This window comes from Varanus komodoensis, unplaced genomic scaffold (assembly GCF_004798865.1).
Source record: "Varanus komodoensis strain SLA01 unplaced genomic scaffold, ASM479886v1 scaffold85, whole genome shotgun sequence".
Classification (NCBI taxonomy): domain Eukaryota; kingdom Metazoa; phylum Chordata; class Lepidosauria; order Squamata; family Varanidae; genus Varanus; species Varanus komodoensis.
Window position 1 is genome coordinate 1,506,366 of NW_025336543.1, and position 23,532 is coordinate 1,529,897.

General features: G+C 39.7%; 1 protein-coding gene across 15 annotated transcripts in view; it reads right to left on the reverse strand.

Annotated features, from left to right (window-relative positions):
- ERC1 (ELKS/RAB6-interacting/CAST family member 1) overlaps positions 1-23,232 on the reverse strand; it is a 212,469-nt gene extending 189,237 nt beyond the window's left edge. For 3 of the 15 annotated variants that reach the window (XM_044417009.1, XM_044417004.1, XM_044417017.1), the window contains exons 1-2: positions 23,025-23,198; positions 10,719-11,527 (exon numbers count right to left, since the gene is read on the reverse strand). In XM_044417009.1, coding sequence (XP_044272944.1) covers positions 10,719-11,387 — 669 coding nt within the window. In that variant the 5' untranslated portion in view covers positions 11,388-11,527; positions 23,025-23,198. Of the gene's footprint in view, positions 1-10,718; positions 11,528-23,024 lie in introns of all 15 variants that reach the window. The other 12 variants (XM_044417013.1, XM_044417007.1, XM_044417015.1 and 9 more) reach the window with 6 other exon arrangements.
- Between the last annotated feature and the right edge of the window lie 300 nt (positions 23,233-23,532).

Sequence of the window (23,532 nt, forward strand, 5' to 3'; positions counted from 1 at the left end):
AGAGAGGTCCGCCTGGCGCCGTCGTTATTTGTTTTTCGGCGCCAGGCGAAGACCTTTTTATTTAAGCGGCATTTTAATTGTTAATATTATTGGATTTTATCTGGCCAGGGCGGCTTATTTTATATTGTTATTTTTGTATTTTTTAATTTTAATGTTTATATATTTAATTTAATTTTATTTATTTTTAACGTATTGTTGTAAGCCGCCCCGAGGCTTTGGCGAATGGGGCGGCATAAAAATGTTTTAATAATAAATAAATAAATAAATAAATAAATTCTAAGATTCTGCCAAACATATACCTCCTGAACTTGATTGCAATGCCTTTGCACAACACAGTCGCTGACTCCTCTTGCTTCCTGGAGATTCCTTCATCTTTTGAAGCATGTGAAACAAACTGGTCAATATTTAGAAATTCACCAAATCAAGAAATAAACTGATATGAGAAATGGTAGAGAAATGTATTTCAATCTAGGCAATCCTTCAGTTTTTAAAATCCATGTTAACTGTGATAAGAACAAAGATCAAGAAGCAGAACAGGTAGAACCTGAGCAACCGAGAACAATAGCTCAGAAAATGAAACTGAACAAATTTCACATATATTGAGTACATCCCCTCCACATACACAAATATACATTTTCCAGCTCATTTTATGGGAAGCTTTGTGGATTCTAGACACAATGGAGGAGAAGAGGGCTAGAGCAGACATGTTATTTTGTTCTAATAATACTAATTTCTTTGTTTTTATTGGTTTTTTGAATGTTCTTCATACACTGGTAAGACCAAAGTTCCTTGAAATTTAGGATACAAGCAAACAAACAACAAATAAGTAAATTCCATCTGTAATTATGTCTGAATAAACTGTAGTTGTAATATGACAAACATGAAACTCAATCTTGACCAGCTTGATTAGCTGGGCTGAAAGTAACAAATGAGATTCAATAGGGACACATGCCAAGTTCTTCACCTGGTGGGGGAAAAGACTAATACATTGATACAAGATGGGGAATATGTGGTTCAACAGAACTGAAAAAGAAAAAGACCTTGGAATAATTGTGGGCAACAGGCTAAACATGAGCCAACAATGCAATGCAGGGCAAGTGCTATTTTGGAATGCATTAACAGAAGTATTGCTTCCAAATCACAAGAAGAGATAGCTATCTTCAACCCTTTACTAGTCAGACGTCATCTACCTTACTGTGTCCAGTTCTCAACACCAAAATGTAAGAAAGATGCAGAAAAATGAAAAAAGGTCTAGAGGAGGGCAACAAAAATGATCCAGAGTTTGAAAATATTGGCTTATGAGGAAAGGTGGAGATAACTGGGTATGTTTAGCCTAGAGAAGACTTGGGGGTGGGGGCATATCACTTTATAAGCCCCTGAAAGGGTGTCACAAAGGGGAAGGTCAAGATCTCTTCTCCCTGATACCAGAGTGTAGGACATGAAACAATCAGCTCAAGTTGCAACAAAGCAGATTCAGGCTAGATATCAGGAAAGGTTTCCTCACTGTCAGAGAAATAGGACAGTGGAACCAGTTGCCTAGAGAGGTTGTGGGCTCCCCATACTTGAGGCATTAAAAAAGAAACTAGACAGCCATCTGAGTAGGATAGTGTAAACTGGTGTCCTGCAACAGGAGGGGATGTCCTTCTTGGCCCCTTTCAACTCTTATTATCCTATCATTCTATGATTAAGCATGGATCTCCACCTTCATTTCTAGTTTGTCCCAAAAATTGCTATATTCTGCCATCAATAAACTTGTACTCAGTCCAGTGACACCTCCTATTCTAATAACCTTACCATTCTGCTACAGTATAAGCCTAATAGCTTTTGACTTTGCTGAAGGCAAAGAAGCTAAGCAGCTAACTCTTTCTACACATACACATATATATGGAATACATCACTGAACCTAAGAAGAGAACATAGCTACAGCAAGCTGTAGGCCAGATCATATCTAGTCTCAATGTTACAGATGTACGATTATGCTAACACGGAGCAGGCAGCACATCTGCACACTGCCCATTTAAAAAAATGATTACAGCATGTACAGGAACACTGACATGTTTTCTCCACAAGACTACCCCCAATTTAGCTGTATCTGATTTAATACTATACCTACAGCACTGATTTGGGGAAAATAATACATTGTGATGCTTGGTGCCCTTCTGAGTAGTCTGAGCACTGCCATCTGAACTACCCTGAGTTTGCCAGCCCCTTTCATTCTTCTCACTTTCTGGCATATCCTCAAGGGGTCTAAAGCAGCAATGCAAAATCTGTGTAATGGCCAGAAATAGCAGTGTGGCTGGGAACAGAGGAGCTGCCACCAATACTATTCTGGGACCTCTAGTCCTAAATCAGGGAAGAGATTTTTAAAAAGGGGTTGATGGGTCCAGAACAGTGCAACTGGAAGCCTTCCCTACTCTCTTGACAGCATTCCATCAATTTCAGGCTACTCTTGGCCTGCCATCCTCAGCTGTCATTCACATTTATGGGCAAGTCAGTGCGTCCTAGGGCCTCCTGCCATGGGAGGGATACAGAAGGTATTTCACCTCTGCTGACCTACAGCAGTTTCCAGTATATGGTTACTTAATTGTTACAGGAATACAAGATAACTTTTACAACTTGAAAAAGATGCTTTCCCTACTAACACAACTAGGAAAGACAGACTATCTCTTTAGTAGCTGACGGATGAAAAGAGGAATGTGTTATCAAGTTGGTACATTTGGGAAAAAATAGAACAGAATACACTAAATCAATATGAAGAATATATTTCAAAAGCATCACAAGAGTTTGCCTCTTGGCCTCATATACATGAATAGGGAGAGACATGACAAAGTAAAACAAAGAAGCAAAAATTCTGCATCTATGATGAACAAACACATTAACTTCAAAGCACATTGGCTTTAATGATAGCTAATGCAAAAGATTCAGCTCTATTTGGATGTGTCGCAGTCATTAGCATCCACCAATCCAGACGATGAGTTTTGACATAAGAATAAGTCTCAAATTGCACATATGCTCATCTTGGCAGGCAATAATCTACCAAAAGCAGTTTATTCTATTAGTGTGTGAGTTAACCAATGCCTTCCCTCAAAAGCCCTCAATTTATACACAAAAGAAACCTTATTTCATTGTTGAGTTTCTAGGCAGTTAATGTTCTGCTACATTCTTCATTCTTGTTCTCTTTTACCAAGATTTGGAAATTTCTTTTCCTGCTGGCAGTCTTTCCCTGTTAAAAATCTCTGGTCAGCTAAAAGTGTTTTTTCATATTCCACTTGCAAGCAAAGACAGCAATGGCATGTAGTTGAGAGGATCTCCAAGTGAATGTTTCCTTCCACAGACATTATGTCTATATATCCCTCCAGTGCCATGATATCATGAGTTCCAAGTGCCATTTATATTCAAAACCAAGATTCTAATGTATGTATGTGCTGAATTACTAATGCAGAAAGCATGTACATTATTTCTAAAACTACACAGGATCAGCTTTTAATGCCCTCACAAAATTTTGGAACCATATATACACACATCTAACATAGTTTAAGCTAACATAATGTAAACTAAAACACAACACCCAAGTGGTTTCACTCAGGGATTTAATTTTATCAGAATGCATTTCTTAAGCAGCTATAATTGTGGGATTTGTCAGTTAAGCTCATTTTAAGGGATTAATCATTTGGCTAGCAGTTCTTATTCTTCAATCTTTGTACAATAATGTATGTGTAACAACTTCTTTCAATACTTAATAGCTTGATTCTACTCCTCTTGAAATTTCTGCATAAACTAGATGTGATGCTCTTTTTATTTAAATCACCAAACGAAAAAAAAGAGAAAACTGATTTGAAACTTTGTAATTGATCAATCCCCTAATAATTGTACATGCAAATTGATATTTACTTATTTATTTATTTAGAACATTTATTTGCTGTCCTTCACTATCATGTCTCAAACGGGCATGTCATGAGCTGAGCCGGCTGGTGCCAGAGGTCAGACTAGATGGCCCGGGAGACCCCTTCTGACTCGCTCTGTTTCTCTGTTTTTCTGTTTCTAAGATGATAATTAAATCATAAGGAATTTAGTACAGTTTGTATAGCACTAAGGAAATTAATCTGATCCCTCTGCTTTGAACATACAGGTAGACCCTGGGTTGCGAACATCTGGTTTATGAACAAGCCATACTTAATGAACGTGCAGACTGACATAAACCCTACATTAAGATCTTCAGCAAAAAGCCACGAATTCCCTAAAGATACAGTATTCCTGGCTTTTCATTCCATGGTATCAGCTCAAGCATACCCAAGTCAATGTGTTTCAGGGCATGTGTAGTTATTAAGGCCTTTGGCTGCTACAAGGCCATTTATGAAGAGAAAAAGAAAATGGCTGTACAAACAATCCTTGATAGCTGTTTCAAGAAAGTGACTCCAGTGGTAACCCATCCCCACACTCCAGCAGCACAATCAAACCCTGACTCTCTAGCAGAGGTCCATCTCCATCATCAGTCAATTTTAGGCTTAATTTTACCTCAAGAATGTTCTGAATTATTTTAAGAACCATTTTATACATTTATTTATTGTAATACTGTATATTTCGTACACATCTTTGGAATATACTCCCCAGAGAGGTATGCTTGGCATCATCTTTATTATCTTTTCAATTTTTTTATTCACCAGACATTTTAAAACTAATATTGGAAATTTTATATGTTTATATTTTAATATTTTTATTGTTGCTGCTATATTGTAGAGGTTAATTTTTTATATGGAGCTATCGTTGCTTCTATTCTAAGTTTTGTTTTTAACATTTCTTGTTTTACTTGGGTATTTTATTGTTTGTTTATGGGGTGTTAATGTTTGTAAACTGTCCAGAGATCCCTCTGGGCTATTCTGGTGGTATATAAATGCAATAAAATAAATACACATAGATTCTCTTCAGTACCTGTAGTTACTTATTACTGTATTATTATTACTACTACTACAATGCTGTATTGTGTTTAAAATATTTCAGTGAATTTGAAAGTGTTTTGCATGCATAGAAAGGTACAATATATGCATATACTTAGACAAACATTTGTTTTACTCATGTGATCAAACTTACATACAGATTAGACTTAGAGATGTTCTCAGGAATGGAACTTGTTCTTAACCCAGGGACTACATGTACTTATATATGTTTGTCTGTTTATTTAGGAAATTTCTATGCCGCCCCATTCGCCAAAGCCTCTGGGCAGTTTATTATTTATTGATTATATTTCTATCCTGCCTTTTTCCTGCAATGAACCCAAGGCAGCTGAAATAATCCTCCCCTTCCTTTGCATTTTATCTTCACGATAGCTCTATGAGATAGAGTAGCCTGTGAGTCAGTGACTGGTCCAAAGTGCCTCTATGAGCTTCATGTGGTGAGTAGCAAGTTTGTCCCTACCTCATGGACAAGTAGGGACTAGAACTGCAATCTTCCAAGCCCCAGGCCAACATTCCTATCATGGCACAACAGAGACAGAACTACTGAAGTACCAGAGACAGGGATAATGTTTAGAGACAGGAGAACTAAATGTAGCAATAATGGAGAATAAACAGATTGCAGAGAAGCAGAATTACAGTGGTACCTCGGCTTGCGAACACCTCAGTTCACAACCAGATTGGGTTGCAAACAGAAATTTCATAAAAGTTTTGCTGCAGGTCTTGAATTCCGCATCAGGTGATGATCGCAAGCGCCCGCCTTCCCTGTGATCGCACCCGTCTCCCCCCACGACTGCTGGGGTGGGGGGGAGATGGCTGCGATCTTTCCTGTTCTTTGTCACTTTGCTTCAAATTTTTGTGAGTCAAAAAAATAGTTGCAGAACGGATTAACCTTATTTACATTGGCCCTTATGGGGAAATTTGACTTGGCTCATGACCAATTTGAGTCACAACCAAATTCCTGGAACGGATTAAGATCATGAGCCAAGGTACCACTGTATTTTCATTTCTATATTCATTGCAGAAAATTCAGAAATGCAGAAAATATAGAAAATCTATGTCTAATACATCAATAAGTGGGGACCCAAAATGAAATTCTCAGCCTTACTACCAAATTAAAAGTGAATCATCAACTTCAGGTGTTCTCCACACTAGAGTTATTAAAGGACTCAAATATGAAATTGCTGCTTTTCTAACTAAAATTCTTAACAAGTCTCTAAGAGCAGCTCCTAACCCAGAGGACTTGAGAATGGCCAACATAAAACTAATTCTTAAAAACGGTTTCAGAGGGGATCCAGGAAATTGCAGGACAGTTAACAGCAGTTCCAGTTAAACTGGTTGAAACCAATATGAAAGAGTAGCTATTCAGAAGAAGCACTGCTGAAAAAGAATCTGATAAACATACCAAAGTCAATATAAAACTTTGACAAAATACCATTCAGCTGAACTTGAAGAGGGAAATTTATGAAGAAGAGAACACCTGAGAAGATTACCAATATCCCATATGGATATTTTGTAGCATTAATTGCCAAGACCGTCTGCTGATGCAGGTGCCAGATGAAGGCACAGCAGGGAACATGTCAAGCCATCCCTTCAGTTATAAGCCAGAAAACAAGGACTGTGCATTAAATTTAGTCACACAGAAAGCAAATCTAGCTAGCTGTGCTGGCCATGAGACAATACCAAAATCTATATTTGGGAATACCTCTGGTTAAGCCAACCCAAAGGTAACAAAATAGCACAGAGAGTTTTTCAATTCTTCAGAACTATCCTACTTGGCATCTATTAAAATATTTTATTGAATATATCAAGTTAGTACTTATGTATATATTACCTCCAGCTTTAATGCAAGAATTGTTTATTTTCTCTCTATTTCTGTTAATATCTACAAAGAAATTTGCATGTTTTGCCTAAGAATGTAGATAAATCTGAGTAACTGACAGATATTGATACTGAAAGAAACCATTATTTGTTTCTTAATTCTAGCAGTCCTAGGGACAGTCCAAAGTGCAACTAGAAACTGTCCCAAAACCTTACAGAACCTATTCTGGATATATACAACTTCTCCTATGTTCCTGCTATGTTCCCAGCTTAGGGTTAATGAAATGCTACCCCAATAGTCTCAATATCAGGAATCCCCACCCACTTTCCTCTTGCTTTACCATCTAGCCTAATGGAGAATTTAGAATGAAAAGGAAAAAGGCAGGACATAAATATAATAAATAAATTTGGGCTGTAAATTGTTCTTTTAGATAATTTGTTTTATCTATCTATAGATTTCAAATACCTTGTATTGTTGCCAAATTAAAGTTGGGATCTAAATGTTTTATAATAAACAATAGGGCCTTGGTCAGGAAGCAGGAGATGTGAACTCAAAACCTACAGGGAGAAAGCAGGGGTATGTCCACTGCTCTTCTCCATGTTTGCCCCCCTCCCTAAAAAAAAAGGGTCCTGGAAAGAAAAAAGAAATGCCATGCAGAGAAGCTAGAGTGCTCCCAAGACTTAAACCCTTTTTATTCATATACTGCCTTATCTGCTAAAAAGTCAACATGGCATACAAGCAGCATACAATCCAAGGTGGTATACAAGTATTTAAAACACAAGAAAGAGATTAAGAAGTCAGAAAGGATACAACTGTTTTAAAACAGAACATCAATAAAAACAGGAACTAATCAACCAAAGACCACCTCTTGAAATAAAGATGCTTTCAGGAGGTACTGCAAACAGTATAATGTGGGTGCCTGCCTGATCTCTACAAACTGGTAGTTTCACAGAAATGGAACCATCACACTGAAACGTCTTATCCAGATGGCCTCTAATAGAGCCTTTTGTCCATGCAGAATCACCTGGAGTAAAACAACTGATGACCTAAGTGATCAGGCAAGCTGGTAAGGGATGATACTTCAAAGAGCCTCTCCCTAGCCACAATAACACAGTAGACTAAAAGGAAACACATCATGGAGCATTGCCTTTCCCAGCTACAAAACCTGGTCAGAGATGCCAAGAACACAGGGACTAATCACTGGAACAGATCACTTTTTCCCTGAAGGGAGCCTATGTTCAAGTCCATGATACAGCCCTATTGTAAGAAAGACAAGGAAGGGATCTCACACCCAAGTGTATCACAAGCAGTCTGGGCCTGCACACTGGTCATCCCACCTCCTACTGGTAACCTATATGACTATTCCTCACCCCATGGAAAGGTGTTGCTCTGTTTTACAACATGCCCTTTCCTACTGCTCCCCATCGAAACTATTCCTTGTGAGATGTTAAGCACGGGCCAGGAGCACCATAGGCCAGGAGCGGAGGAGGACCTTTCACTACTGCCATCCTTTCCTTGCCCACTATGTTGATAAATATGGTGGTAGTCCCCATCTGTCCACATACACTGACAACCTTCATAGCAGCAGTGACCCCCCCCCCCCGCCCCGACCAACACTAGTGGTGGCACACTACAGGCTTCACTCAATGCTTCACTGTAAGGGGCTGCAGCATCGTAAGCAATCTCTCAGGCCACCTCAACACACATGCCACACTCTGACACAAGGCCCCTGATTGCAAGGCATTTGGGCCAGGCACTTTAGAGAACCACACTAGGTGCTTTCTCTTCTGAGCAGCAGGCAGAGCTTCCTAGAGAAGCAGCCTTCTCAATATTACAATAAGAAGGGGACCTCAGTGAGGCATTGGATGAAAGACAGTCCAGAGAGCTGTGCAACTGCTCTCCCACTGCTGCATTTGCAACCTTGGGAGAGAGGCCAGCACAGATTTCTGGAGCAACTGGTTGCGCATGCAGTTTTCTGTCTGGCCAAAGAAAACCTGCTGCCCTTTTGAATCTGCCATCTGAGGCAGGCAGTTCATGGAAGAAATGACCCTGCCAGAGAGATATAGCCCTGTGCTGTGCAATCTATTATCTGAGTTAGTCTTCCTATGTGGGATTTATCTAGCAGGTGCAGTGTACTCTGATCAGATGAGGAGTCACATGACATCCTACATCCAAGTCAGCTTGGTGTGAAGTATGTGCTGTCAGTGGGGTCCTGGTTGTGGTCTGGGGGAGTTTCCTAATCTAGCCAGAGTAGCTGAGGGTTCCACCAGTGTACAAACATCTGCTGGCCAAGCAGGCATTGCAAAAAAATTCAATGGCCCTTCAGGTGGCAGAACTACAGTATAGGATTGCCTTCTAAATATTAACCTCTCTTTACATGATTGACCCACAAACATTTAGAGCTAGTGCTACAACAAAAGTTTATAGATCTTTTATCTTAACTAATCTGAAAAGCATGAATATCTGAAAAAGAAGAAAAAGTATAATCTCTGCAAGGCAAAGTTAAATTGGAGCTAAAAAGATAAAATCTGGAATATAAACTGAAAGACAATGTCCTTTTATTTCTTGTATTTATGCCAAGATATTATTAGAATCCTTGAAGCTGAATCTCTCCATTATCACATTAACCAATTGACAGGTCCAAGTGCACTCTGAACATAGTTGAAAGAAATCCCTAGTCCAAAGCCTCCGTGGATAAATCTGTTTAGAGTAAGTCTCATTAACCTGATCTCCATTATAAAGGATAGAAATGACCAACTACAATGAATAAAGATGGTATAAAACAATTTAATTACAGATGAGCCAGCTAATTACAATTCCTCATTTCTATATCTTATTACATATTCTTGCCTTTAAATAGTACCCTTCATTTTTGGACCATAGTTCCACAATCCAACCATTATAGTTTTAATTAGAGTGGGCTTGAACAACAAAGCTCTGGCAGTTTCTTAATGATTAGAATTGGTGTAAGGAATGAAATAGGGTACAGAAAACCAACTATGTCCCCTTCTCCAACAATTGTAAGAAATATTTTGGGTGATCCCAAACAACCATACATACATTTCTACAATATGCTTTTAAAGGTTTTGGAAAAACAAACTGGACTAACCTATTCAGTTTCATTTAGTTTCAAACTATTTATGTATTTAAGTACTATACTACCCAACAGCTAAAGCTCTCTGAGCAGATTACAACAAACCACTAAAACAGTCTCAACTACACCACAGTATAAAACATTTTGGTGGGGGGCAGGGGTGGAACTGACATACATAACATTAAAAACCAAATTTAAAACACATACTAACAAAAGATAGACAGAATCTGAAGTTGTCTTGAAAAAAAGATGATACCTTTCCACAACCAAAGTTCTATTTTACCACAACACTCATTTCACCTGAAATACTGATTGGGTTTACACAGCCACATTAGCTTACACTACAATGAATTGTAGTCTTTATTCATATCACCCTGAATATTGTTATATCTGCCAAGGGCTGAATAACCTATGGCCTGTTTGAGAGTTATACAAGGATCATTTAACCCATAGACCCCACAGTGCCCGGATTTAGACAAGACAAACTGCCACAACCCATCACGGCTTAAATAATCAACAACAGGCTATCAGATTCTGTGAACCACTCTGCTGTAGCTGATTTCAGGGACTGTTTTTTTTTTTTTTTTAACTCAATCAATACGTCCTTTTTAAAATTCCAGATTCCTTTTATGTTATGGTAGCTTTCCCAGCCTAGGCTGCTCCTGATGTTTTAGACTACAACTTTCAGCATTTCTTACTATTGACCATTCCATTAGGGATAGATGGAAATTATAGTTCAAGACACCTAAAAGGTACCAGATTAGGAAAGGCTGTATTATAGTGTTCCTCTTCAAAAGTTTGGTGCTACTAAGACACTTCAGACATTTTCTGATGAAATCTTTAAGTTACTAACCTGGTTTTCTTCCTGCACCACACGATACTGTTCTTTCCAAATAGTTATTTTGGATGCTTCATCTTTCCTCAGTGCTCTTTCCTTCTTCAGTTCAGGACTCCAGAAAGTCTTGATACTGTTCATGGAGGAACTAAGTTTGCTTTCTTTTACTTCTACATCCTTACGCAGTAGATCGTTTTCTCGCAACACTTCCTTGAGCTGCGTCTGCAGATCCATGATCGTATTGTCCCTAGCCTGGCGCAGTGAATGAGGCACTGTGGATGCCATGCTCACAGGAGGAAGATGATGTTCGCCAAATGCTATTGTATCACTGGCAACTCCACTACTGGCTATATTGGGGCTGCTGCCCATAGCAGTCATCCTAACACCATAAGGCAGACGTCCCCCAGATCGGCCAAGAGTCATAGTGCTTTTTGGTGTGTCTGCACCCACACTCTCATGGTCACTTAGATACATAGGGCCTGACGTGGCATAGGCAGCATTTAAGGACTGGATATTTTCCATGGAAAGAGTTTTACCACTGCCACCTCCAGTACTACTTCCAGAACTGCCTCCCGTGCTGTTGGTTCGACGATGGCCAAGCCTTGGAGATCGTGGCAGTCTTGGTGAACGCCCAGGACTCTGGCTGCTTGGCTCAATTTTGCCAACTGATCGAGCACTTCCATACATGATTGAACGCGTGATCCAGGGGAACCAGGTAAGGAAGAGTTCCTGTGAGGCTTCTTGTTTATAATTATGTAAGGCCAATCACTGTTTACAGTAAATCCAAGCATTTATTTCTGAAGTCATTGTTTTTCAGTGCCAATCATCTGTAACAGAAACAAATATGTCAAATCACATTTTTTCAACTCATATTCCCCACTTCCTTTAAAATTAAATTTCAAGTTCATAAGCAAATATACAAAATATGTAAAATATTTCTCCATTACATCATATTTGATATTTATCTCTCTCCTCAGTTGTGCATGAAATCAGAATGCCTCTGGAAACCTTATTTTATAGCTCTATTTTACCTTTCCCCTTATATCGCACTAACTTGTTTATCTAACATTGCCTCTCTTGATCTTTCTCTCTCTCAATCCTGTACCCTATTACTTTTGTCATGCTGCTCCATATACATTCACATTTAAAAATACTTTCCAAAATGGTTCAGAAGATCACACTGAGGTAAGAGTGATATTAAGCAGTATGGATCACTTTTAAAAATTGTGAACAAACTGTCCTGGTTCCTATCTCAGGAAAAATTGCTTTTTCCAAGAAAGGGATCTTTACAACCAAGCAAAAGTTGCCAAATACAACTGGATCCACAGAGGTTTCTTCAGAACTGACTGCACTGTTGCCTCCTAAAGGGCAGCAGGAACCACCTCTTCATGCACAAATACATTTTCCACTCACCAAATTCACCTAGTTTCTCTCTCCACATCCCTCTCACATGTTCACATTCAGCTAGCTCTTATTAGCAAGGAAGGACAAGGATAAAGGCTGGTTGCATTGCTTAAAGCAGTGTGTCCATATCAGGCTGCAGGAAATGAAACTAGGCAATGGTTTCATCAGTCACCTCTGCTGGAGCCATGCTAAATAATGCTGTTCAGTTTGCTACAGAGGTAAGCAATTCTGTCCTTGGAATGTGATGCAAGGCCACAGTGGGTCCTTGAGGGGTTCATTCATTGGAGGAGTTAACACTCTCTGAACCACCCAAGAATACTACATTAGGAAACAATGGAAGCAACATAATAAAATTTCTTCGCTGCTCATATGACTGCATAGTAGGCACAATTATGTGCTTCAGAGCATGCTTAATCATCTTCACTTTGAGTGTTATACCATTGTGCACAAGTGAACATCTAATCTGTTTAATTTCTACTGCAATCTGGTAGACCAAGCAGCAGACTACACTACAGCCAACAGAAAGAGCACTTTGGTGTGATCACATTAATGGCCCACCATAATTCACCTTTCTACAGAGGGACCAGGATCTTGTCCGGAACACAATTTCTTTCTACTGGAGCATGTTTTTAAATACTCCCTTTGTTCAGGTCTCAAATTATGAAAATGGATAACAGCATAATTATTTAATTTCAATTCAATGGGGAAACACTATGTTTAACAAATACCTGCCAGCACTCGGACACTTAGGCACCAATTTTATGCATGTTTACTCAAAAGTACTTTGTTCAATGGTACTTGCTTCCACGCATGGGTGCACAGGATTGCAACAATTAGGCAGTATCCTACCGTTTCATCATGCAAGAAGAAATGATGTTGGACTAGGGGAAACTAGTCTCCAAACTTCACACAAGAGGCCAACTGAAGTGATATAAGTTGCACAGGCAGCTCTGCATCATGCTTCTGCAAATGACTATGCAACCTCACCTTGTACACCTGCTTGTGCAAAGATTTAGCAGAACACCACTAATGATATTTGACTTTGTGGAATTATACCTTTGGATAGTACCTTTGGATCAGTTTAAACAAGTGATCTTGCTTAGTATTGTTGGATGTGTAGATATAATATCCATATAACACTGTCTATTGTCTCCTAATATATACTGGAGACAGATATATACCGTTTGAATTGCAAATGGCATACAGGCTACATATTCTTATATTGTTCAGTAAACCAATATATTATGGTAGGTAGTAAGTATGCATGCTTGTTCAAGGAAAAAATATGCATCTTCCAAAAAAGAAAGTTTTTCAAATTAAATTATTTCCGTACCTCTATTTTCTCTTCTTGCACCCCTCCCCTGAATAGTATAAAATACTTCCTCAAAACTACCAGCAAAATTTATTTCTAAGTCTGCCTGCTTAGGATATGGCCTAGGAAAGTTCACCATCTCCCTACAGGCAGTATACCTCAGACCAAGATGTTATGAACTGTAACAACAGAAACAGAGAAACAGAGGAGTCAGAAGGGACCCTCAGCTCCAGCCGGCTCCGCTCACAACATGCCCGCCATGTGCTAGAAGAATGTGGCTAACTGCAACAGAGCCAGTGTAGTGGTTGAGAGTGTAGGACAGGGAATCTGGAGATTTGGGTTCCAGTCTCTTCACAGCCATGGAGCTCACTGGGTGACTTCACAGACTCTTAGCACAAGCTACCTCGCAGGGCTGTTGTTGTAGGGACAAGATTAAGAGGAGGAGAATTATGTACACTGCTGTAAGTTCTTTGAAAGGAAAAAAAGGTAAAATATAATAGTCACGACAGAATCTCATACTCAAAAAAAGAAGAACAGTATGCTCTCTTGCTCTTTCTGCACATATAAACACATACAGGCATCAAAGCTAAAGTGATTAAATCAACTGTGAAAATTTTATTGTAATGAAGGGCTGTCAAACATGGTGCCCAGAGCATTCCTAGATGTTTGGGGGTTTTAATGTAGCCCACAACAGTTCTAGCAAGGTTCTTGGTAGGAAAAGGGGTTACAAGTTCCAGAGGTTGCAAGTGCATTTTTCAGCATCAGTTTCTCCCTTAAATTAGCTGTTAATGTTAAAAGGAGTGTGAAAAGTGTAGAATTTGCAACCTGTCAGCAAGTCCAGGGAAGGGTGTGGAATGGAATGTCTCTGGAGGAGGTTTGGTGACATACATTTAGGCTGGCAGGATATGAAGACAGCTATTTTGGAATGCAAGAGGGTTTTAGAGTAGAAGTAGGAGGATATGGAAAGGAGATTCAGATTATGGAAAGTCTGGAGCAGCAGGGAATACTCTGCTGGAAGGAGAGTGCAATTGGCAACTATCATTGTGCTGGTGAATGAATTTAGGGAAGGAGGCTATGTAAGAGTGGAATAGAGGAACTGGATTGTAAGTGGTAGCTTAGAAAGTTAACCCCTAGTCTTAGTATTGGCTTTTCCACTATAAAAAGAACAATTTTCCAGTGAGGAATTGTGTATCTAGCCCTGCACATTTGCTGAATAGGGAACCTATCCTTCCCACCCTTTAGCATAAGAGTGTGAAACTCAATTAGACTTTTTTTAACAGTTTGTGGGGCCAGAAAAGCAAATTCGTTTCATGCAAACAATAAAAGCTGTTTGAGTCTTCAAGAATTTAGAAGGAGTTCACCCCAGGGTCAGACTAACTGGAGCTGCAAGAAAGGAATGCTGCTGAGTGCACTGTCACCTATAGCATATACAGTTAATACAGTTAGAATAAAACTATGGAATTACATAGTAAAACTGAAAATTTGCAGCAAGAAGCTACTGTATATTCCTGAAGTGCATGTTCCAAATTTGCAGCTGAGAGGATGGGGGGGGGGAGTCCTTGATCACTATATATATATATATATATATATATATATATATATATATATATGTCTTTGATCATCAAAAGTATGCATGCAAGTAAATGGAGTATGATGATTTTGTGTATACATGAGTTCTTGAATTAGCTTTAGAAGAGGTCCAATAGATATCATTGTCATTCATTTGATGTTATCTGAAAGTTTTGATCAGAAATGTAAATCAGTTTTAGCTCTACTTGCGACCTACAGTATCAACAATAGACTACACTGCAGGCCTTCTGTAAACTACATTCTCACACAACAAGCCTCCAACCTACAATAGGTAGTGAACTACACTGAACTACTGGTTTTAAACTAACGTCAGACCAACTTGCAATTTTATGATATAGAGCGATGGATAGCACTGCAAAGTTATAATAAACTACTCTCAGCATCAGCTCAAATCCCAAACTTGCAACACAAGTCTAATGTCTCTGGACAATCAGGGTTTCAATAAACTACTCTTAGTCTGATCTGTAGTATTCAGGGTGAACTGTGCTGCAAGGCTGTTAGACACCACTTCCTCCCAATCACAGCTCCTTCTTTCCAGCAATAGGAGGAACAATGAACTGTCTTCCCTTGAAATTTGCATTAGCAGTATTTTTTATGTTTCATACCAAATCAGAGTTAAAAAGAGATTTCATTTTGTGGAAAATGCATGGACGTACTTAAATGGTTGCCATGTTAATATCATGTTAATATCTGCATGAATTTCTATGGGCAGCTTTCATTTCTATCAGTATAGATATTTAAATGACTATATAAGATGGTTCTCTCTACCTTGGTATATCTGTCTCATCTTCTATCCTTCTTTTCTATAATGCCAAATTTCCTTTCCCCCCACACCCCAAACACGGACTTTTTTTGGGGGGGTTCCCCAATTCAGCAACCCATGGACACCAAGCACAATTTCTAGACTGATTTGAGAGATTTGGCTTCACTGAAGGGAATGATTAAACTATAATTAGTTATTGAGAAGAGAAGCACAAACTGAAGTACAACTGGAAAAACATCACCAACCTTAAATGTATATTCAAATCCATCAATATCCTATTAGCCCTCAACCAACAGAAAGACAAATCAAACCAGAGCTTTCCCTAGAAGCAAAAAAATTACACAACAGGTTGTCATACTTTAGAAGCATCATGAGAAGGCCAGAGAGTACCTTCAAGTGAATGCAGTTTTATAAATCAAATAAATAAAGACTCACTGGAGAAGACAATTATCTTAGGGAAAGTTTAAGGGAAGAGGCAAAAGAGAATTCCAAATATGAAATGGACTGAATCCATAAAGGAAGCCCCAGCTTCCAACTGGAAGAACTGAATGAAACTGTCACTGGCAAGTCATTTTGGAGGGCTTTTATTCATAGAAGCACCAGTCAGAGGAGTCAGAGCTATGACTTGGCACACAACAGCAGAATTCTTCATATCTTTTATAACTTCAGGTAGTGTTATTGGGCCTTTATAGAGAGAAAAATTGAAATTCTGCCTGCTACAATGCGTGTGCAGTGGAAGGGGAGAAAGAAACATAGGAAACAAGGGATGGCGACCTACAAACCACTAATCCTCCTGTTGTCTCAATGATTTTTTAAAAGGAAGTCAAGATCTGTGGATAACTTAACTGGCAATCCAGCTATTTTACAAGAAGTTTTTTTTTTTTAATTCAAGAACAAACATGAAGATAGATTACATGCCAGTGAGAATAGCAGAAATAAGTGGCAGATGTTATACCATCTGCTCTTCTCAAATAATGTGAGAAAAACCCTCTTTATATAATTATATAAGACAATGAAAGGTTATTTCAGATTCATACAATGTCTTTCAATGGTAGATACTTCAGCAATTCAAATGCAGACCCTATACAAAAAATTTCATCACATAATAGGAATGAAATCCTTAAATTTGCCTAATAGATAAGCTCAATTCAGTAAAATGACTGTAATAAAGACAATTCCAAACCTAGTTAGTAACACACTGTCAGGGTTTGCACAACAAATTGGACATCCTGAGGCACTTCTCCCATCAGTACTTCTACTGGTATACAAGGGAACACTGTCAGAGCACTAAGAAAACTAAGCTGAGCAGGAATGACAGCTGCCCTTAAATGCTCAAGCGGCACCTTGGTGCAGCTCTCAGAGGCTCCCTGATACTGATCCTAGCAAAGAGGAGCTGTTTGGCAAGCTCCTTCTGCTATGACTGGTGGGGGTGAGCCATACTTTCCTGAGCTTTCTCCAGGGGAGGACCAGGGCAAAGTGCATCATCTCCCCCGGGGTAAAAATGTAGCAGCAGGGCCCTCCTCCTCAGAAATCCAGAAGAATGCACTTCTCCCCAACCACAGGAAGATTAGTACACCAAGGATGAGGTCTGCATCCTCCTGTACCTCTTCTAGGAGAGTCAGGAGAACAGTCACCCACCCCCCAGCAGAGAATGCCCTACAGGGTGATCAACAAAATGAGTAGGGGGATCATGTTCTCCTCTGCCTCCTCCTGAAGAAATGTGCATATGCCACTTGCTACCATGGTGCTGGTATGGTACAAGTTGCTGGTGTACAAATGGGGCCTAAACAGCAGGCAGGATAATGTTAGCAGCAAATATTGGAGACTGGGGAAGTCAGGGACAGCTAACCAGCCACTGTTATTCCTTTCAATACAACTGTACTAAGGATGAGAAGCCTGGATCCAGTACACTATTTTTACCTTTGCCACCACAGCTATACAGTTGAAAGACTTAAAGCTGCTAAAAAACAATTAAAAACCAAAATTCACTTGCTTTTCAACTGTCATATTTATTATACTTATGGCCCATCTTTTTTCCCCCAAGGAACTCAAGGCAGTTTATAGAATCCTTCTCCTCCTCTTCCTAATCTTACTTTACAACAACAACCCTGTGAGGTAGGTTGCGCTGAGTCTGTGACTGGCCCAAAGCCACCCATTGAGCTTCATGGCTGAGTGGGAACTAGAACCCACATTCCTAAACCCCATTCCCACACATTTAACCACCACACCACTGACATAATTCTTGCTCCAAATGCTGATATATTTCAAGAGAGCACAGGCTTGTTTTCTAAAATCCAAGAAGCTAAATGTAAGCTAAAGCAGGGAAAAGTTCCAAGAAGTTAAATGTTGTACAAACATTTCTAGAGTTGCTTCATCTTGGTTCATGGCATTCTATGTGCAGTATACATAAAGTCTGACAATTGCAAGTAACAATACTGCTTCTTTAATTACTTTAAATACAAAGATCTCAACTAATTTAGAAAAGTAAAACAGAATAAACCTCCCAAGATCTCTTAATAAATGCTGCTATTTAGCACTGCAAATTCTGAAACTAGTTTTTCCTAGGAAAGGTTACCAACCTTAGGAGGAACACTGTCATTTTTAGCCATTTAACCTACTATGATATGTGCTTTTTTATAGTTGTGTAACTGGATGGGAGCTGAAATCCAAAATATATGGAAGGTACCAGGTTGGATAAGGCAGTGATATACCTTTTGGATTGTTAGGGGCCTGAGCTCAGTGTAACTAACAATGTCAACGAAGTGGGTGTTGATTCTCCTAACTCATGAATTTGTTTGCCCTCAGTATTTTCAGAAAAAGTACTAGCTTAATTATACCACTGTCAGCTTGTTCTTAAACACAATCAGCCAAGGCGTATTCAAACTGGAGTTGTCACTTGAATTTTCTTTTTAGAGGCATTTGTACTTCTTACTCACTTGTTAAAAAATGGATTGCTGTGGGTGGAGAAGTCAAGTCTGTATTGTGTAACCAATGATATGCCTAAAAGCACATTCATGCAAAGTAACAGCCAGACAAAAACATAATAAAATACCAAAGCAAGGAGAAGAGAGGCTATCAGTATATGCAAGGTACCAATTCCTAGCAGACATACACATCATGAGCAATATAATCCTAAGGCTTACAACACAAACATTTAGGATGAGACATACCAATGGCTGCATCAGCCATTCTGGCATGAAGTTACAAAACAGGAAATTATGCCCTGATCAGAAATGCCAGAACACATAAGTGACATAACTGAAACAACCACTTATACTTTTTATTATTGTTATTTTTTCTTGGAGAGAGAGAAGGAATCCATACCTTAGTTCTACAAACAAACAGAACTGCTTATGAAAAGTCAGCAGTTGATTTCCAGGTCAATCAACCAAGTTTCATCGCCTGACTTTTGCCATTCTCTACTAGCAGCATCACCAGAAATGCATTATGTTGTATGTTTTCCTACTGCTAATCAATTAAATGACCTATTACAATTGCCCACTCTTATTGATAGTTAAAAACAACTAGTTTCCAGAAATCAAATGCAATATCTGTTACTGTATTTAAAATGTTAATAATGAAAGAAAGTTTAGAAATTTCTCAATACATAGAAAGTGTCCCCTGAATCCCACAACACAATGGAAGAAAGAATGACAAGGCAATTGGGCTATTTTGGATCAAACAATAATTTTACCTGGGACAAGTAAGTGCACCAGAACACAGTGCTCATTTGCTTCCTGCTTGGCTCCTCCTACTAGCAGGGGTGGCTAAATCAAGAGGTCATTGTTTGGATGCAACAGGAAGTAAAACAGAGGCTTCCTGAGTTTTTAGCCACTCCTGCTGGCAAAACAAGACAAGCAAAAACTGCTGGTTGGTATATACTAGCACAAATGTTCATTCCAAACAGGGCCATTGCTAAATACATTCTGAAATTAAAGAATAAAAACAGCACTATGAAGAAATCTAGTATAATAAACTACTATAACCATGGTGTTACCACAAGAGAGTTCAACAGATGGCAGGAAAAATCCTTTACCCTGTTATACAGCCTTTAGGTAATGCCTTCCTTCTACAGACAATGGGAAAACACTTAGAACACATTCATCTGGAATCAGGACCCTTTCACATATGCCTGGAGCACACCTCCCCCACTCCACTGCAGGCTCACACTCCTGCAATCATGCTAAAGTGGAACAAAACTCACTAGTGGAATCACAAGCTGGTGAAGTGCTGTACGTGTTTTAAGCAAATGGTGCAAAATGCTTGCCTACCCTTCTTCTGTCACCTTTCATTTCTTCAAGCTATTTCAAGCAAGGCAGATGGGGGAGAAAATAGGCGCATATGGTCATCAGGGAGCACCACTTGGCATAGGTTTCCGACATGACCCACAGCTAGCACATTGAAGCTAAAAGACTGAAAAGCTCACTGGATGGTCTTGGGAAAGCAATGATCTCCCAGGCTTACATCTTAACCACAAAAATATTTAAATTTGCCATAACCCTGCTATATCTCAGTCATACTAAGCTACTGAAACTTTGATTTTTAATGTTCACATTTCAGTGGTCATTCTTGCTTCATTTATTCCTACTATATCCATTGCATAGCCCCAACATGTGTTCAAACATTGTTGTTTCAGATTTTAATATTCCATAGATAAAGTATTGCGTATATCTGGAAACACGATGCAGTTAACTCAGCACCTCTTACTTTCCATTTTAAGGTTCAAAGCATTCTAAGCAGACAGAAGGGCTCCTGAGATCCCTACTTAACAGCACCAATATTCAGAAGAACTCAAACACAGCACATGAGGTGGAAAGAGCTGGAGCTGGGGAAAAAAGTTTAGGCACACCACCCTGCACACAGAAGTATTCTGCATTGGAACATATCTGGCTCTTAACCAAAAACTAACTTATGCTAAATTCTACTTTAGAATAATCAGCAAAAGGGAAATACTAGGTGTTCACTGTTACCAAGTTAACAGCAAACACTTAAAAGCACAGCTGCTTACTCATAGAAAAACACGTATGAGCACATCAGAGACACTTCCCTTTCAGAAACTTTCACAGCAAGCCTTCTACACTGGTTTTTAAATTGGAAAGAATTTAGAAGACAATTTTCAAATTCTTGGTGGCAGTGGGTGGGAAGAGAGTATAATAGCTTCTGACAGGAAAAAGGCTGAATAGTCTGGATACAGATGTCAAACTATATACTTCTCACAGATCTAATCTTACTAATTGCTACCTATATATAGTAAGCATTTACCTTATAAGTCTTGTTTTTTAATCTGTGTATCATTTCAGATTCCTTTCAATCTCATTTATACAATTTGACTGGGTTTTTTTGAGATACCTCTGATATTTGTGCACATATTGACTCTGGTGATTTTCAGACACCATAGTTTCTTCTATTCTGAAGAACTATCAGAATAATTAAGAGTTTAAATCAACTTATGAGTTCTTGCAGGATCCATTAAATATTATCCCATAATAATGTATTCCTGGATTAAGCACTGAACATTTAAAAATACATAACAGAAGCAGAACTGTATACTACTTCTGGCCAATGGCTGGATCATTAAGTTTTAAAGATGCACTGTGTGGACACTAGTTTTTGCTCAGCACATCAGTAATGAATTAGTAGAATAGCAAAATGTTGCTTGAACTTTTTCTTGCTTGAACCTGGAAATTTTCCACAAACAATTTAAATGACAAAGGAGTGACATGTTCTATACTATTAACATTTAAATCAGCCCAACAAAAATCAAACTACCCACATCTCTTCAGATTATAAACATTTAGACCAGTCTTTTCAAGCAGGCTTGGTTGAAATTCTCCAACTTGCTTGAAACACCATTTGAAATAGGTGTAGCTCATATTGGTACTTCAATAGCTTTATTTAGGATATTCAATTTTTTTGTGATACCAAGTTCAAGTTTTATTTTAAATTATGGACTGGAGCAATCACTGAAGACTAAATGCTTTCCCAACTAAGGACACAAGCCTATACACATTTTCCTGGTAGTATGCTCCACTAAGCAATGTAGAACTTACTTCTGAGTTAATATGGCTACACTTGTAAGAGGATATATTTCTGAACATATGAAGACCATCTGCCCAGACCATCTTAAATGAAATCTTTCACAACCCCAGTATGTAAGGTTTTGTTTAGTGGAGGATGCCAGGAATCACAACCCCCCCCCAATAAATCTTGTCTCAACCAAGCCCACAGCATGAGCCCCACCCCATTACATTTATGAGAATTCCCAGAACAAGGCTAGGTTTTATAATCCAATCAGATTTAAGGACAAGAGCTATGAAAGATAACTCACTGCTTAAAATTCTTCATATTATGCACAATTTCAGTGACTCAGTGTACACCGGTATTAAGGGTTTCAAACACCCTGCTCAGATACTCCACATGTCAAATTCAAACAAGCTGTTTACTTTACATCTTTGTAATAGTTTGAATGATCAATCCTTTCAATGCAAGAAAAGCAAGCAATTTGTTACATCAATTGTCTGTCACAGATAAAACGATCACAACCACCAAGGGGTTAACTGTTGATACCACTGGGCTGAAAATAGAGAACAGGAGGAATAACAGACCCAGTGTTTATTAAGATTCCTTAAGGATAAACACAAGCTGCCAGGATATGTAGAAAGGCTGCAGCACTGGGCAACAAGAGGAAATGGGGCTACACCGGAGCACATACGCCGAGAAAACCGTTCTGAGAATAACTTTATATAACAAAAAGGCTAATTATCCAATTGCCGTATAAAGACAAGAATAAGGAGAATACGCAGGTGGGTGCATTCAAAAAGAGCCACCTCCCCATCCTATCGGGCTAGCGGGTGGGGCTCGGAAGAGGAAGGCAGTAGACTCCAAGGACCTGCACAAGACAGGAGACGGGTAGAAAGAAGCATTCATAAAGCACCTTTGCTTGAAATGTGGCACTCGAGAGGCCCGCCCGCTCCGGCCACTCGTTAGAGGCTGCCCAGACCCTCCGTACAGCGGTTGATAGGCCCAGGGTCAAGGATGGCCATTCGCCAGCTATGACCATACGCCCGGCAGAGACAGAGAGAGCGAGACAAGGAGGCAGGCCCCACCCAATCCGCTCCCCCGCCCTGTCGCCAGCGACACAGACCCTCGACCTGAAGGCGCCACCGTCTGCGGCTCCTACAGCTCCTGCCTGGTCCTCCCTCTCTCTCTCTCGCGCACACATACACACACACATTCAGGCCCGACCCTAACGTACCTCCAGATCGCCCCCGGAGCCCCTGCCATTCAACTGTGGCGGCACCAAGGGGTCTCGTTTTCGCAGCCGCTACTCCCCTCACGCTCTGGCAGTAGCTTCTCCGTACCTCAGCGAGCCGCTCACGCCCGCGCCTCCGGCAGCGCGAGACAAACCAAGCTCCACCTCCACAGCAAAAGCCCAGCCTCCCTTTCTCGCCAGCGCGCGACACGCTTCGAACCCCTCCTCCTCCTCCTCCTCCTCCTCCTCACGCGACAATCCGTCGTTCGGCCAATCGATTCATTCGTACTATACCCAACATGCTCCGCTTATAGTCCCTTCCTCCCACACGAAGCTCGTCTTGGCCCCTCAGCGCTCCGTAGCACTCTGTGCCCCACCTACTTACTCAGCCAATCGTAGTAGGCACCAGGCGAGATCCCGCCCCCAGACTCACCCTCAGTCCAATAGGTGTTTTCGTTGAATATATTATCCCGCCTCCCCTAGCCTTCTCGGAAAACAGTTTTGGCGATTC